This window comes from Ascaphus truei, chromosome 6, assembly GCF_040206685.1.
Source record: "Ascaphus truei isolate aAscTru1 chromosome 6, aAscTru1.hap1, whole genome shotgun sequence".
Taxonomy (NCBI): Eukaryota; Metazoa; Chordata; class Amphibia; order Anura; family Ascaphidae; genus Ascaphus; species Ascaphus truei.
The window spans coordinates 73170834-73188921 of NC_134488.1; the positions used below are offsets into that span (position 1 = coordinate 73170834).

General features: G+C 42.9%; 2 protein-coding genes across 4 annotated transcripts in view; both read right to left on the minus strand.

Annotated features, from left to right (window-relative positions):
• Positions 1-18088, minus strand: part of SSU72 (SSU72 homolog, RNA polymerase II CTD phosphatase) — a 195741-nt gene that overhangs the window by 81967 nt on the left and 95686 nt on the right. For all 3 annotated transcript variants that reach the window (XM_075604803.1, XM_075604802.1, XM_075604804.1), the window contains one exon: positions 10193-10472. The gene's annotated coding sequence lies outside the window, so the exon portion shown is untranslated. The remainder of the gene's footprint in view (positions 1-10192; positions 10473-18088) is intronic.
• FNDC10 (fibronectin type III domain containing 10) lies at positions 11903-17780 on the minus strand. The gene has a single exon (XM_075604807.1). It carries the CDS (start codon positions 17292-17294, stop codon positions 16452-16454), a length of 843 nt encoding a protein of 280 aa, XP_075460922.1. The 5' UTR covers positions 17295-17780; the 3' UTR covers positions 11903-16451.

Genomic DNA, 18088 nt, shown 5'->3' on the forward strand with positions numbered 1-18088 from the left:
CCGGTGCCCACCCTGTCACCTGCGTTTTCCGAGCCGTCCAGCGGCCTGGCGGTGCACACACGCGCGGCTGCTCACGCTCCTCGGGCGGCTCACTGTCCTCCCGACGCCGGATGCACCGGCTCCCGGACGAAGGGGAAGCGCGGCGCGCCGCGGCCCTCCTGCGCCAACTCCAGGCTCCTCCCCCCTCGCTCCCAATGAGGAACTGAGGCGAAGCATGGCGCGGGCCTACTGCCCCAGCCTGCCACTCTTGCCCCCTCCCCCCCGCCAACTTCCCGAACCCACCTCCTGCCCCAGCCAGATGCCACGGGGATATCAGTGTGTATGTGAAAGAGGAGGTTAACCAAGTGTGGCGCTCATATATAGTGTTATTTAACATAAACATGTGATACACATAATAAAATAAATGGTGATACTTATACAAACGTCGGATGCAGCTCTAACCCGGTGTAGGATTGCTTTCTCAATCCTTGTGGCAAGTGAAGAAGGGGGTCATCGGGAAGCGCATACCATGTTGAAACAAAAGACAAGTGCTTATAGTGCAAGAAAGAAACCGAGAAGGTGAAACGCGTAGAGTGACGCTGTTTGCCCCAACCGGAACCTCTGGATGCGGATGTCGTCACTTCCGGCTGCCGGTGATACGCATTCGTGACACGCACGCCAGCACAGAGGGAAACTTGAGAGAAGTCCCATCCGGTTGCAGAGTTTGCAGAGATCCATGTGTGATCTATATGCTTTTTTACCTTACACATCATGTGAGTTGATTGGATTTGTTTTTACTCGTATTAAATGTGTTATACAGTCTACACTATGTCCAGTATCGTCTTACCTTAAGGTCCTGTGTGGAGAGTACCGGTCTGGCGATATCCCGTCTGCACGGATTACAGCCACCCCTTAAAGATACCTTTATGTGCCAGTTTCTACCTCACGTTTGTGAGTATTCTGTATATTCATCCTAGCTAGCAGTTTATCATCACACCATTGACTTTACAATATTGCACTATAAGCACTTGTCTTTTGTTTCAACATGGTATGCGCTTCCCGATGACCCCCTTATTCACGGGGATATCAGTGCCAGGAGGGGAACCGTCTGCCACCAGGAACCACCACCCGGTCAAGGTAAGTCACCCACTGTCACCCACCCACCGTCTCCCACCAACCCACTGTCACCCAGTCAAAGTCAACCAACCACCCACCCACCCTGTCACTCACCCACCCTCTCACTCATCCACCCACCCTGTCACTCACTCATCCACCCACCCAGTCACTCACCCACCCACTCACCCAGTCAACTCACCCAGTCACCCACCCACCCAGTCAAAGTCAACCAAGTGTCACTCACTCACCCACCCACCCTGTCACTCACTCACCCTGTAACTCACCCACCCACCCTGTCACTCACTCACCCACCCTGTCACTCACTCACTCACCCACCCACCCACCCTGTCACCCACCCCGTCACTCACTCACTAGTCACTCATGTCACTCACTCACCCACCCACCCACCCACCCACCCACTCACTCACCCACCCACCCACCCTGTCACTCACTCACCCACCCTGTCACTCACTCATGTGTCACCCTGTCACTCACCCACCCTGTCACTCACCCACCCTGTCACTCACTCAATGTCACTCACCCACCCACCCACCCTGTCACCCACCCACCCTGTCACTCACCCACCCACTCACCCAGTCACTCACCCACCCAGTCACCCACCCACCCACTCACCCAGTCACCCACCCACCCAGTCACCCACTCACCCACTCACCCAGTCACTCACCCACCCACCCACCCACCCACCCAGTCACCCACCCAACCACTCACCCAGTCAACTCAGTCACCCACCCACCCAGTCAACTCAGTCAAGTCAACTCAGTCACCCACACAATCAACTCATTCACCCTCCCACCCACTCAATCAACTCAGTCACCCATCCACTCAATCAATCAACTCAGTCACCCACCCACTCAATCAATCAACTCAGTCATCCACCCACCCAGTCACCCACCCAGTCAAGGTCACCCACCCACCCACCCACCCACTCAATCAACTTAGTCACCCACTCAATCAACTCAGTCACCCACCCACTCAATCAACTCAGTCACCCACCCACCCACTCAATCAATCAACTCAGTCACCCACCCACCCAATCAATCAATCAACTCAGTCACCCACCCACCCAGTCACCCACCCAGTCACCCACCCACCCAGTCAAGGTCACCCACCCACCCAGTCAAGGTCACCCACCCACCCACTCAATCAACTCAGTCACCCACCCACCCACTCAATCAACTCAGTCATCCACCCACCCACCCACCCAATCAACTCAGTCACCCACCCACCCACTCAATCAACTCAGTCACCCACCCACCCACTCAATCAATCAACTCAGTCACCCACCAAACCACCCACCCACTCAATCAACTCAGTCACCCACTCAATCAACTCAGTCACCCACCCACTCAATCAATCAACTCAGTCACCCACCCACCCACTAAATCAATCAACTCAGTCACCTACCCACCCAGTCACCCACCCACCCAGTCACCAACCCAGTCACCCACCCACCCAGTGAAGGTCACCCACCCACCCACTCAAACAACTCAGTCACCCACCCACTCAATCAACTCAGTCACCCACCTAGCTGTCAAGGGGGGGAAGCCCAACCCTGTCGCCGGCCCCCCCAAAATTACATCCCGGGCAACGCCGGGTATATCAGCTAGTACTGTATATTTATGACAAATCTACAGCAGAGTATTTTCATCTGATGATATTATTGGGAAGTTGCGCATGTTTATATGCATTCCTTCTATTTATCTTTATCACAGCTTATTTTATCTGACATTTTGTCATATTGTATGTTCAGCTCACACGATATGATGTAGGTTTACTGCAGCAGTTGAGTCATTTTCTCTCATAGATTTAATTGGAAAGCTACATGGTATTTCTGCTGCAGCCTCACCTCCAATTACTTATCACTTACCCAGCCTTGGATTTTGGCCCGTCTTCCCAACCATGACAAAATACACTGACACCATGGTTAGTGGATATTAATTGTCACCGCATTTATGAAGTACAATATAACTAATAAATCACACATAACCTTTCTAACTTCCCCAGGGACCTGCCAGTTTGCTCCGACTAACTACACATTTGAAAGCCCTCAGCATACCTGTGGCTTGTATAAGGAAATAGCCTCTGCTGCTTCCGGCCTGATGACTCACATTACATTACTGTTAGGACACTACCACACCTGCTGCATAAGGGCTGGGACCCGCTGCGCCAGGCGGCGCGGGCGGCCACACGAGAGTTCCCCACCAGCAGGGGAATCCTACGGAGCCGGTCTCGGTCCCCCCTGGCTGCACAGCTCATTACATGCTGTGACGCGTCAGCCGCTACGGGATACAAGAGAATTGTGATCCTTAGCGTTGACGCGTCACGTGGTGTGGCTGTGAGCCAATGAGGAGGGGAGGCTTTGGGAGGAGGAGAGGCTTCGGGGAGCGGGGAGGAGTGTGGAGGGAAAGCAGCGTGAGTGCCTGTCTGTGTGTGTGTGTGTATGTGTGTGTCCGAGTGCCTGTGTGTGTGTGTGTGTGTGTGTGTGTGTGTGTGTGTGTGTGTGTGTGTGTGTGTGTGTGTGTATGAGTGCCTGCGTGTGTGCGTGTGTGCGTGTGTGTGTGTATATGAGTGCCTGCATGTGTGTGTTGCTTTTAATTACCCTCCATCAGCAGCTCCAGCCCGAACCCGTGGAGGGAGGGAGGGGGGGGAAGGGGGGGAGGGGGGAGAGTAGCGGGTCCCTCCGCTGAAGCCACGCCCCCCCTCCCGCTCAAGCCTCCCACTCCCTCCCACCTCCCGCTCCGGCTCCCGCTCCCTACAGACCGCATATCGCGGTCTGTGTCTGTCAGCGCCCCGCCTGTCTGCAGTGCGGGAGCGCTGACGGAGGGAGCGGGGCCTTAGCCTTAGCCTCGTATGGCACTGCCCCCCTCATCCCCCCCTCATTACCACTACAGGAGGGACTGCAGCCATCACCAACCACAGGAGGGATAACGACCTAGCCCAAGAGCCAAACCGGCAAGGTCCCCACTACTATACTCACACCACCCCGCCATGCTGTAATGATAAACACATAGTTAACCCATAATGCTGCAACAAAATTGACAACTTAATAGCCAAAACGCTACCCTTGCTCGCACCCCTTAAAGACAGACTTAATCAGATTGCGGTTCTCTTTCTTGTTTCATATAGTTCCTCTTCACATAATGGTGTCTACAATAACCACCTTCTATGGTAATACTTAAATAATCTGAAATTAAGAAAAAGGTTGCATGTCAGACCAGGAACATTTCAACTTCTCCTTAGGAGAGGATGTTATTTTTTAATAAATGTACTTACAGAAAAATGTAATTTGGAGCATTCAAAATTGAAAAAGAACCAATCTACTTATCTGTCTGGGGGGCTATAGATGAACCAGAAATACCTAACCAGTTCAGGAAAAAATTCTGTTAAAAAAGCAACAGCATTAGCCAAATAAATAAAAAATATATATATATATCATTTTTAATGCATCCAATAATACAAAAAAAATCTGTGTTTCGAGCCTACATGGCTCTTTGTCAGCATACACAGCAGTGTCACATACGCTGACTTTTTATAGTCAGAGATTTGAATTTGGCGTCAATTCTGGTTTCAGGAGAGCTATGGGGATTTTAGATTTTTGTAGTATTGGTTGTGTTCAAATGATTTTTTTAAAAGTATTTGGCGAGTGTTGTGGCTTTTTGGACTTTGAATAAACGTACCCATATGGAAAGTATAGGAGATGGGCAATCTGCACATTTCAAATGAATTCCAAAATCGGTTTACCAAGATTTCAGAACATATAGAGCAGGGCACTTATGCTGTAAGAAAGTAATAGAATAAGATTGATCACTAAATTGTACGAATGTATTACACCATCAAAACATTATCTTACCACTAGTTTCTTTTAGCGCCAACTTGCTATGCCTGGCAGAGATCCATAAAGCAAAATCACAGCAATCTAATGGTACGCCCCTGCTTTACCCAGTCTCCGAAAAAAACTATTGAGTCCTCCATCTATAAGAGGGAAAGAGCTGCTGACATTTTGATCAATGCTAAATTAATTTCTGTTCACCTGTGTGAGACTCACTGTTACTGTCCCTAATCATGTACATGCTTTACAATCTATTCCTGTCTCTTACTGCACCATAGTCTGCATGGCCTTGACTTGGATTGACCTAGATAACACCTGACCTTGGCCTGTCTCCTGACACTCCTTTTAAACTTTGGATTTTTGATGACCAGTGCTTTTGTCTATACAAAAACTTTTGCAGTCCGCAAGAGAGGCTATACTGTTTCAGGCCATTTGCACAAGCAACAAATGACAGAAAAGCCCAATGCTACATCCAATATGACAAAAATACACAGTAAAAAAATTATATATTCTCTTGAAAAAGGGTCATTTAGTTTAACCCTTTGGCCAAAGCGTTGCAAGCTTGCGAGCAACGACAAGGCAGACACCTGTTCACAAGTCCTAACACTTCAGCACAAGGATACTGTATCAGATAAAATACTAATATATCTCTATGAGGATTAAAATTCTCATTTACCTCTATTAGGAGGGAGAAAGACCACCATTGGATCTGTATCCAGTAGAATGAAAGGACCTACTCGGGAAGTGGGGAGGTGCGAGCTTAAAACCTGGAAAGGAGGAGCTACTAACCTCCACCAGCTGAAACAGCTGAGAATAGGTTAACAAAACACAAAACTCCAGCAAGCTCTTTTTGGGAACCCCTGAGCCCCCACAAAATATATATGTATATAAGGGTCCAAAAGGAGAGCTGTTGAGCGTGGCATATGTATACAACAAATTACAGAAAAGCCCAATGCTACATCCAACATCACAACAATACACAGTAAAATATTTATATTCTCTTGAAAATGGGTCATTTAGTTTAACCCTTTGGCCAAAGCGTTGTAAGCTTGCGAGCCATGACAAGGCAGACACCTGTTTGTAAGTCCTAACACTTCCAGCACAAGCATACTGTATCTTATCTGCAAGCCATTGTTGACCTTTAAGTCCCTTGAACGAGTTAACATAACTTGAACTGCCGAACAACAGCCTGTTATATTGTCTGCATGTGGATAATGCTGACTGGAAAGGGAAAGGAAGATAACATTAAATAAATTCTGCGTCCTGTATTTCATAGAATTTTTGTTGGAACTAGAAAGCACTTTGCATGTTTTCCACAATGTTTGAGGTGGTAATTACCCTTTCTCAACCAAGACCTATATGTTTTCCTCCTGTGACGGTGCTTGTCTCAAATCCGTTTTCTTTTTCATTGGTTGTTCTAGGTAAGGCTAACATTTTGAGATATTCAATGTTGTTTTAAGGATTCCCCCCCCCCCCCCCCATGAAGGTGCTTCCGATGTCACCTTCTCTTTCACAAGTGCCTTAACTGTGTATGACCCCAAGTATGTCTGTGCCAGCTGTACCACTTTCAATGTTGTTTTTTCTTCAGTTGAAGAGAAGAACTTTGTCCACAACATTGAAAGAAAATTGACCACGTTTTTACAAACTTCTCTCTGTAGTTCCTTGTGTTTCTCTTGGGATTTTGAAGTGTTTTCCATTTCCAATTTTGCACATTTCTCTATTGTTTTTAGATAGGTTGATAATTGATAATTAATAATACATCAAATATACCGACCGCTCGGCTTTAAGATCTGTTACTCAGTATTGAGGATCATATAGAAATAAAACAAATGGTGGTGCATAAGGGATGAAAATAGGAATATATCTACAAAAATGATCCTGAGAGGAGGTCACACTAAAATCCCTAATAGTTGCACTCATCCATAGTGTATGTCAAGGACCACCAACAGACCGAATGGTCACAGGACATAAATAGCCTGATTACAGTTTGTATTATACTATTCTCATAGACTTATAAGTCACTACAGCAAGACTCCGTTAAGGACCAAAAAATAATAACATTTTATTAACAACTTCTAACAATAAACAGTGCATACATATTGTGACATTGTCCAAAGATGTTAGGCAGCTTTCTGCCCCATTTTAGGCCAGAAAGTGTAGGAATAGTTAAAAATGATCTGTTCCACAGCTTCCCATTAACTCAGGCAGCTGGATGGAAAATCCAGACCACAGATTTCAATGGCTCTAGTTCTCCCTCACCTGCTCTTCTAATCACATGCACAGGTATTTAGAGCAGAGAGGTTTTGCATTTCACTCTCTCTCCTTAGAGCCTGGAGGCTGGGGGTATTGCTGCTCCCCGGAATCCAGTTCGGGGTGGACGGCCCCTCCAAGTATCACAGTACCAGAGGATTTGCCTGGACACTTGGGACTGAGTTCCCACCACGAACAGATAAGACAAAACAAATGGTTATTGCTGTTGCTAAAAGACTGTGCTGTATCTAGTGACCCTAAATGAGAGAGCATTGTTTTAAGCTGGGGAACCAGGTTAGTTGGCCAGCAGCTGTTAGAGAGACTGATTCTGATGTGTAGTTAGATCCCTGAAAGGGATAGGATTTTGTTTATATGATTTTGGTTTTATTTCTTAACAATAACAGTGTGGGAAATACTGTAACACTGAAATAAGTGAACTGCTGAATGAAAGTATCTGAGTACCTCTAATCTACACTTGTTAAAGCTGCAGTACCTTACTTGGGTGAAAATAAAGCAGGCAGAAGCCTGAGTTAAGCAGCATAATACTTTGCATGATCCTGTTTTTTGTATAAATAACCCTAGAAGACTGTGTCGGGAAGAACCCAGACAGACGTCAGCGCTAGAAAAGAGGGGCGTTTGTCACAATATTTACAATGAAGTATAAAATCCCAAGTCAGAGGTAAGGATAGGAGTAGGGTATAACCCGAATTGGGTATTCATACACATGAATACGTAATATATTTTTTATATTTTCCTTCTTTTTTCTCAGATACAGCCGTGAAGTAAGGTAACTGTAACCGTATTGAGTTTGAATGTGTATAGTATGTGGGATACTTCCGCAGGAGTAGGAACAGCAACAAGAAAGAAACCTGATCTATATTGTAGCTCTTAGATCAGTGATGTTGCGAAAGCAAGAGTCCCCCCTCCTGAAGAAGCGTGCAGTGAAACGTGCGTCGGGTTTTAGCGATGTCACGATGGTGACGTCTGTTGGTGAGGAGGCCTGCAGAGGAACCCTACATTAGAGCGGGTTGTATGGCGTTGAACTGTTCAATTTTTGTCTGTTCAGGTTTTGGTTCACCTGGCATGGTATAGATCCGATTAGTTTTGGCACAGTCTTGATATTACTTTTTATCTACACCCCAATATTACTGTGGGGTTCTTTTGACTGAAACAGACAGACTTTACCTACCATTATCTTGCTGTATCTTGGTGTTTACCATTAACTCCGGGCTATTAGCCCGTGTGCACTTCCTAATGTTTACTAATTATATCCATGATAGCATTAAGAACTATAGTGCAATACACAATTTACCTGTCAGCCAGCCGCTACAATACATCTAGTGGCAAATACATGCCCAGGCGGCATCTGCAGTTACCTTTATCTGCTGCCTTTTCCCACATATGTATTACACCTTTTGCCTACTATGTTACAACCTGCTTGAGAACATTTGTTGGTTACTAATTGTGTTGTGAATAGAGACAAGATCATATAGATACATTATGGTCTACACAAATGGCTACTTGTATATAGAGAGACGTTTCTATATTTTGTATTGAAATTACTTGCTTTCACATCACTGATCTAAGAGCTACAATATAGATCAGGTTTCTTTCGTGTTGCTGTTCCTACTGCTGCAGAAGTATCCCGCATACTATACACATTCAAACTCAATACGGTTACATTTATCTTACTGTTGGCTGTATCTGAGAAAAAAGAAGGAAACACATACATATATATGTATACATACATACATATATATATTCATATTATATATACATATATATTATGTATTGAGGTATATGAATACCCTACTCCTATCCCTACCTCACCACTGGGGATTTTATACTTCACTGTAAATATTTATGTACTGTTTATTGTTGGAGGTTGTTATTTTTTGGTCCTGTAGTGACTTATAAGTCTATGAGAATATTTGATAATTGACTCCTCATATTCATCTTTAATACGGAGGACATGTGTGCTGCTAGAGAGAGATCACAGGCTCAAAGTGTCAGGAGTGCACTCACATCCAGGGGCATATATATTTTTTTTAAAAAGGAAGAAAAAAAACCACACACAGAGTGCAAAAACGTTTTGGTACTTGTGATTCAAGTTGAAAAATATCCGAGTTTACTCACATTCTTTGCGAGCCTAGCCTCCCAACCCTGTAGATGGGGACTGGGAAATGTTAGTTAGCCCTTTCAATGGAATAGGACTGTTTTATTTGTTTTGGATTCTGACATGAAGCTGTACTGTTTAAAGCCGCGGGCTAAAGAAAAGTCAATGTTTATTTTCCCTTAACTACATCACCCTGGTTATAACTCTGGACTCATCTCATACAAGGGTATTAATCTTTTGAGTGCCCTATTGAAGTGTGTTATGAGTACTGGCATGCTCGTGGTCCTTGTGACATATGTCACTCCCCTCCTCTAGTGTGTTTCTCTTCCTTCCCCCAATGTGGTTTTCTTTTCTCCTACCCCAAATGTATTTCTCAATTTATTTTCTCCCTCATCTATCTCTTTACACCCATGTCTTTTCTTTTGTTCCCACCTGCTGTCTCCATTTGTTTTCTCCTTAAGCTTTTTTCTTCCCCCAGCATGCATGTCTGTCAGTCTCTCTCCTCTTCTCCCAGAATGTATGTCTCTCTCTCTCTCTCTCTCTCTCTCTCTCTCTCTCTCTCTCTCTCTCTCTCTCTCTCTCTCTCTCTCTCTCTCTCTCTCTCTCTCTCTCTCTCTCTCTCTCTCTCTCCCAGCATGCCTTTCACCCCCCCCAGCATGTCTGTGTCATCTCCCCCCCCCCCCAACAGGTCTCTCTCATCTCCCCCCCCAACAGGTCTGTCTCTCTCCTCTCCCCCCCGCACCCACAAGCGTGTCTCTCTCTCCCTCCCCCCCAGCATATTTTGAGGATGGGTGGCGGGGGGGGGGGGGAGGGGCAGGGTTGGTGTGTGTGAAGATGGAGAACTGAAGTTTGTGTGTCTGTTCATTGTAATGGGTACTCACCACAAACAGGACGGAACCGCGAGGCTCAGGTGGGGATGTTGGGGTACATTGACCTCCAGCCGCGAGACCGCATCTGGAGTGCAGAGTGGTAGTCGTATAGCCAGATCAGGGTAGGAGGTGAGAATAGTCGTGATACTCGCCGTGGTCAAGGGTTGGAGAAGTCGGATGGTCGTTGAGAATAGCCGGGGTCCAGGGATAGAGAAGGTAGAGGTCCAGATGCAAGCCGAGGTTGAGGATTGGAGAAGTTGGGGTTGTCCAGGTACAAGCCGAGGTCAAAACACTAAGAACAAGACAAGAGCAGAATGCACAAGGCAATGGGACAAGGAAGCAAGAAGCTTGGGTACGCAATATGTTACAAAAGAACATCTATGCACAGCCAATTTGCCAGAGGGCTGGCTGAGCATATAAAGGGCAGGTAGCCAATGAACAGGGTGCAAGCAGCCGCCACAGATTAACATCATCCGCCCACTCAATCTTCATCCGCCCCATCGGTCGTCAGGGGGCGGAGTATGTTTTAGGTGCAGGCAGTAAAGGTGATCCTAGGTCAGCATTGTGTGTTGGGATTAACCCCCTGTGTGATCCTTGTAGCGCGATGCCTGCGCGTAGTTTCCTCCACGTGTGGCACATCACCCGTGTCGTCACGGGACGTGTTGCGGGGGCGGAGCCTAAACACAAACCCTGTGGGATCCCCTTGCCTGATGGTGCGGAGCCGCGGTGCGTCACCTGTGACGTCACGGGACCTAAGACCGATCCTCACATTCATATACAGTAGAGGGCAGCTGCAGTGTGTCTGTGTGCATATAGAGTGGGGCGTTAGTGTATTTACAATTTAATTGTAATATATAGTACAATAAAAGCACAAGAAAATGTCGAACATGTTTATAAATCTCAATATGACTGTATAAAAGTGTATTTTTAATTTTTTTTATTTATTTTCAATGCATACAGTTGACCAATAATAGTAATAATTCTCTCAAACAGGACATTATGGCCAATAATGCCCTGGCTGGGTTAAAGTTCTTTGGCTTTGCCTCGGGCCTTCAACTCTTCTAGCCAGGGCATTATTGACCAGTAATGCTATGTTCTTCAGGGATTATCACGTCAATATAATTCTGCTCATGGAGATATTTTTAAGATCTTCATGAAACATTGGAATGTGTTGACGATTGATGAGTTACTAAGTACTAGTATACCCAATAAACTTAAAGTGGTGTTTAGGAAGCGAGGACCTTGAAGGGTATATTGACACATAGTTTGCTCAAACATTCAGATTCATTCAGATGAATGGGACCAAAACCTTCTCCATCACAGGAAAGCGAATTCACAGCATATTGAATTGATTTACATTTTACAGTTATGTCCCATCTGTACAGAAGCACTAACATATCCCTTATGTATATGTTGAATATAAGAGGTATATGCCCATGATATGTCAGATGTAGTTAAAGCTATGAGTTCTGTGGAAAAAAGTTACTCTGTGTAATTGATGCCTCTCTGATGATGAGAGGTATGTGATTGCTAAGAAAACATCTCCCAAAGGTTAATTATCTACAGTATCTTGACAAATGAATACAATTTGTCTCCCAGTGAACCAGTTCAGCATTTAAAAGTTAGAGCCTGAAGAAATACATTTCTCTTTACAGCCATAGGAATGCAAAACAAAATGTGCCATCCACATAAAAAAATCACAGATATTTATTTTGAGGTATAATATTCCACAGGGATAGAATTCTTATAAAAATAAAACACAGCTGTTTCATGGAGAAAAAAACATAAAATATTTCTTACATTTTCAACCCACTCCTGTTCTAAACACTCATTTTATGCAGTGCTACTAAACAAGCACGTAACACCAGACAGATGTAAGAACAAAAATATGTGGCTTCATTTTTCCAACTACTTTTAGAGTACAGTTGGTTACAGTACTAATTAAAGGCTATATGATAATGTCCACCTATGTAGACTCTTTTCACAAACAAATTAAACAGAAAGATGTCTCCAGTTTTGAACTTTGGCTCTTGTTATTTGATTATTTTTTTTATTTCATTTGTACTAAAGTGCTGATTTATAAGAATTAATAGAAATAAGAAGACATGTATACCTTACAAGGGAAAGGAAGTTTTGAAACTCCAATACACTTTAATAACAATTAGAAAGAACTCTAATGCCGGTCCCCTTAAAGGCATCACAACCTACAGTATAATGAATCTACATTTCTCCAAAATGATTATGGCTACTATAGCATTGAACTCCATTTAAACTTTACACTATTTTATGAAATTCCTTACTGGCTTTTACCTTCTTTATCCTTGCTTGCTCATTAACCATCATCCTCTAAGAGGCATTGTGTGGACCTGTTTGAGAATAATCTGTAAATATCGACTTTTTTGTTGCAACATGTGGCTTTAACGTGTTACAATCGTGAGTTTACCATAAAAGCATAAATGATGGTAAAAGAATAATGCATTTTTGCTTTCCCATGGATGGAAATATCAAGGAAAGGCAAAAACAACTTGACACTGTCATAAGATCATATTATGTTTAAGCAGGCAGTAAGTGTACCAAGAAAGTGGCATCTGCTTACAAACACATTGTGGCCCATATTTACTGAGGTTGAAACTTGTGAAAGGCAGCTTGGTCTGCCCAAACGTTGTTACTTGGCTCAATAAATAATTATTTTTGCAGAAATCCGTGGTGCCCTGTTTCTCATCTGATAGCTGAAACTTGGAGTGCAGACAGGGATTCCATGAACCAGGAGCACCGGTGAATATAAGTACTTATTCTTATTGGTGTGCAGCAATATACCTTGTTCATGTTCTATTAAGTATTAAGACACTTTATTGAGACAGAAGATAACTTAAAGCCATTCACGTGAATGGTCAGTATTGTGTCTTCCAGAGCCAGAAGGTGTCTTATGGAATAGTAATTAGTAAATATTGGCCTTTATCCATAGAATAAGTTCACATATATCACCTCTCTGAAAACAATTGCTTTGTATTACCTTCCACATAGATAACATTTTATGTAATATCCGTTAGGCCTGTCATCTCTTGTGGCATTCACTGACAACTTCACCAGCATTTGTTGAAAACATTTGAATGAACAGGTTCCATTTTAATTTTCTTCAGTGTAAAAAAAAAATGACTTATTGCAGGGGCTCTCCAGAGATGGAATTGGAAATGTGTTACATTGATCTTTCTCTCTATTTATGGAAATGTTTGCCTTGTTCAATAACTTCTGGAGAGAATAAGAATACCACTTTAACCCTTCTGTTGCTTTGTGTCATGTAATGGATATGCATGTTCATTGGCACCTCCTGTCTTGGCAAAGGTGGTTAGATCAGATGGTTAAACTGACTTTACAGTACAGAAACTCATCAGTCCTACAGTATGGCCATGTCCTCCTAAGCCCTTATTTTGCTCCCTATTGCATTATGGGAATACAATGACCTTTAAGTGCTTTATTTGGGAATAGCAGATTTTTTTTAACTGTGTATATATCCTATTTAATGATGATGGGTTTTCTGAACTGGTACAGAATACCATTTGTGGAAAAATACTACTCAGTCCATTTGAGCCATGTACTAACATTAACATATGATGCTAAAACAGTTGGACAGGGTGCTTTAGATTGTGCTTGCTTTAGTCAGATGATTTGCTAATTGTAGTTTCCGTTATCTTATTTTAACTCCTTGCAGAGTAATGCTTTGCTGGCCCTACTGGCAGCAAGGTTGTTACACCATTCTGAGTTGTTCCTCCACCAGGCATATAAATGAAGACATAGGGCAATATTTTAAAGCTGTTAAGGTGCCAGTGTGCCCTGGTTTGTACTGCTGTTTGTCCATTAAAGCAAGATAACGTTAGTATTGTGTTAATTTAAAAGAATGTTTGAAAGAAAGACAAGCTTGCTTAATAAGTGATGTAGGTTCTTATTCTACATAAGCGAAGAAGCTAATCAGCCTGTTTTCGGCCATAATTCTCCATTGACTTAAATGCAGATTTTTGGGTAGAAAATTACCTGATCAGCAACTTCGGCTGATATAGTATAAGCCCCTAAGTGAATACTCCAAATACATTAGTGTTTTGTTGGGGAAAAGGTACAAGAAGCATCAGCAAAGAAATAACAATTAAAAGTACAGTAATAAAGTAGCTCTAATTAAAGAAATGTGGTGAGAAAAAAGTATTTATCCACAGCCAGCCAGTATTCCAGAAGATATCCAAATCTCACAATATATGGAATTTCTTGTTGTTGTCCCACCTAAGAAAAGGTTCTGAAATGCTGTTTCCCCAAGTCCTCCCACACGTTAGTCTTGCTCTTATGTATTTCAAGCCTTCTCTCCCTAGAATATATGTGGAACTGTCTAGTGGCTTTAGGTCTTTGCACCTAACATGTGATGCCAAAGTCTACAGGCCCTGAAGTGTCTGCATCATATATCACATGTAACTTCATATGGCTTGGACAATTAAGTCTATGATTAAAATTGAGTAGTGCAACTCTTAATTCGTAAACTAGATGTTGTTTGGCTATGCTAAGGACTAGTGATGAAGTATGAGCACTACAACTGTTTACCATTTTAGACCTATTGACAACGTCTCCTCTATCATTATTTACATTATTTTACATATGGATTTGTTTTAATTCAGGTTTTATTGACATATGTAGATCTGTTGGTATTTTTCAAGTGTTTTTTTTACATTTTATTATGGCCCAATTCCTGACATTTTCTTTAACCAGAAAAGTTATAGAATTATTTAACAATACTTTACATATGGGTTTGTGTTATATTGTATTTTTTACATTTAATATTTGTTCATTAATTATTAACGAATTACCATTCACATTTGTTGCCATGTTCTTTTAGCAGAAAAGTTAGATGTGAAAAGTTTAGCCCAGATATACAAAGATAAAAAGCAGTTCAGTTTTAAGACATATTAAATAGCTGTGGGTTCTTTATTACTGGGAGCCCAACATCGGCAAACTACAAGTTATCCTTATTTCTTTCAGGTGCACAGCCTGCCTGATTCAGACTACTCTTCTTAGCTGCATGCCAACCAAGCCTCCTACACACTGACTGGGTTAACCAGTATCAGACTATAGTGGGCCAGATTTAGAAACCCCAGTAAAAGGAATGCATTTACAGTTGTGTGTGCCCTGGGGATAATAGTGTAACACTTTAAGTAATGTAGATGTAAACGTCAATGCTGCCTGCAACAACAAAGATTGTATCTTTCATTGTGTCCTATTCAATATTCTCTGAAGTCATTTTCTCTATTTTAAGGTAGCTGTAAACCGCATTCAATTGAATGGGAACAAGAAGCTTCCCAGATAAGAAGTAAATGCCTGCTCAGGATATTCAATTAGGCCATTGTCTCGGTTATCAGAGCTACTGTGCAACATGTTTATGGAAATGACAACATGTTTATGTTCTTTGTTTAGTGCTGTGTACGTCAGAGCTATTATTAGTATAAAAAATCCACGTGTCATTTACATTGAAAGATACCTAAACAAACTATAGTTTGTAATTCCAAACTGTGCCTACTATTTAAGGACAGACAATATTCTAATAGCAATATGCAGTATAGACACAGTCAATATACGTAATGCTATGTCTTGCCACAGCGTGCACTGTGGCAACATATACCACCCACAAAGAAAACTGTATTTGGTTAAAATTTCTAGTCCTTGTTTCGCAACCATAGATATAAAAATGTATTTGTTTCTATGTTTTTCAAGTATTTGATCGCTAAACAGACAAATAAATAAAGCACATTACACATTAGCACTGGGACAAACTGTTTTAGGGCTCTACAAGTTTAAAATACTAGCCAATCTAACTGATTTTAAAGTCCACTATAATCCCTCCTGTGTAAGATGAGAATATTGTACTTTGCTCTATAAGAATCACTAAAGCATTAGCTCCCTGGCCTACTACATACACCAAGTTGACAACTCAGTTCAAATCTTGACTAGTCCTTTCACCTTCATTGGTCAGTTGGTACTTTTAGCAGTTAGAGTGTTACAGTACTGTCTATCATCACAGTAATACAGTCTACATTGGGATATCTTTGTTGTGATAGCCAAGTTAAATTATGGAATCGCCTTGATACCTATTCAAACATAAGCCAAGACAATGTCTTCACTGTTATCACACATAGGAAGTCTAATTTTCTAAATCCTCTTACAGTTTACATGGGACTCTAAACACATACAGATTTAGGAAAAACCTACTGATATTGAAATGTCAGGAGAGTTTAGTGTACTACAGTCCTCTTTTGGACGATGGGTGAGTAAAGGCGGGGTGCATAAGATTTTCGGTGATGTAGGCCACTAGCAAGCATATGATCACCAGCATTACACATATGGACCCCCCTACTGCAGTCATTGCAATTACAATATCCTGCATCCCCACTGGCTCTACTATAAACTCTACACATTCTTCTACAGACGTCCTGTTTGTGTACAGAGTTTGTAGGCAGATCCTGTACTTAACATTGTCATGCACGTTGGTTAAGAGGTAATCTCTGCAGCTGATGCCTAGCTGGACACTATCACACTGGAAGCGAGTGAAAGTGCCATTCCATGAGCAATTGATGTAAAATCCCTTTAGAGTCTGAATATGAAGGACTGGAGGCTGCCACTGCAGGAACACACTGCTATTCCTTAGCACATTGGCCAACAAGGACCTTCCTGATCTGTACATTTTGCAGTTTCTTTGGTCACAATGGAAGTCTCTGTCCAGGGTCCTGAAACAGATGCTTCTCGAGTTAGTGTGCCCCTCACTGGTCACTTTGTAGGGGCATATGAAGTCATTTGGCAACATATGATTCTGGCTATTTTGACTGGATATATTGGAAGGGGTAGTTCCCCTTCGAAAGCGCTGGGAGAAACGTTTTAGCACCGGGGAGCCCTTCTCACTACCTGCTGCAGCAGTTGCACCTACCCCGGGGGAGGCTACGTTGCTCCTCCAAGTCTGATCTCCCTGTAGCTTCGGCAAACTCTCAAAGCCACCGAGGACAGGCAGGGGTCTCCATTCACAGAGACAAAGCAAGAACAACGAATGCAAGCGGATCATATTTGAGGTAGAATCAAACATGCACAACATGAAGCTGAGCAGATAAAAGGCTGATTGTAAAATAGCTCTAGTGCCACCAAACAGAATTCAAGGGTAGATGAGGCGGGGGCTCCATTATTCTATACCTTTAAAATCAAGGTCGTTCAGCATGTTCCTTCTTGCTAGGTAACAGTATCAGCAGTCTCTTCCTCCTCCTTCTCCAGCGTCTCATGCAAACATACTGTAGACTTTAAGCAGTCAAGCAGCCTTAAGTTAAGTTTGCTCCCACTGTCTTATGCACTGCACAGAGATCCCCTCCGAATATACCTAGTTAAATATACCAGCCACGTTTTGGAAATACCAACTTGAAATAAGACTGCATCTCCTGTCTGTGGTAGTCAGTAAGCAGCGCATTCTGTTCAGCTCCTCCTGGCTGCCAATAGAAAGACAGCAACATTTAACCCATAGGTAACCGCACCAGATCCTACTGACTTCTACAGTACAAATAAACACCAGGATTTTGTCAGATGCATATGTAATCCCTGTAATGTAAAACAAAAAACATATTTGTTCAAAATCATATACTAATACGGACCTTTAATGCTACTTAAGGTTATAGTGAAGGTCAACTCTTTCTGAACCCTAACCCATGCATGAGCATCATGCATGTGGTACTGGGAGATATTTTTGGTTTCCTGGGAAAAAGAGGGTACAGTGGATGAGCTCTAGAGAAGCAGGAAAGGAGGAAGCCTGATTTGGACAGAATTTAGGAGAAGGCAAGATCTGCTTTGCCTGGGAAAGATAATAAAGATCTAATCATGGACAGAAACACTGTGAGCTTTCAA

Coding starts and splice junctions, on each gene's coding strand:
- FNDC10 (XM_075604807.1), bottom strand. CDS start 17,294: ATGTTGTGCATGTTTGATTCTACCTCAAATATGATCCGCTTGCATTCG.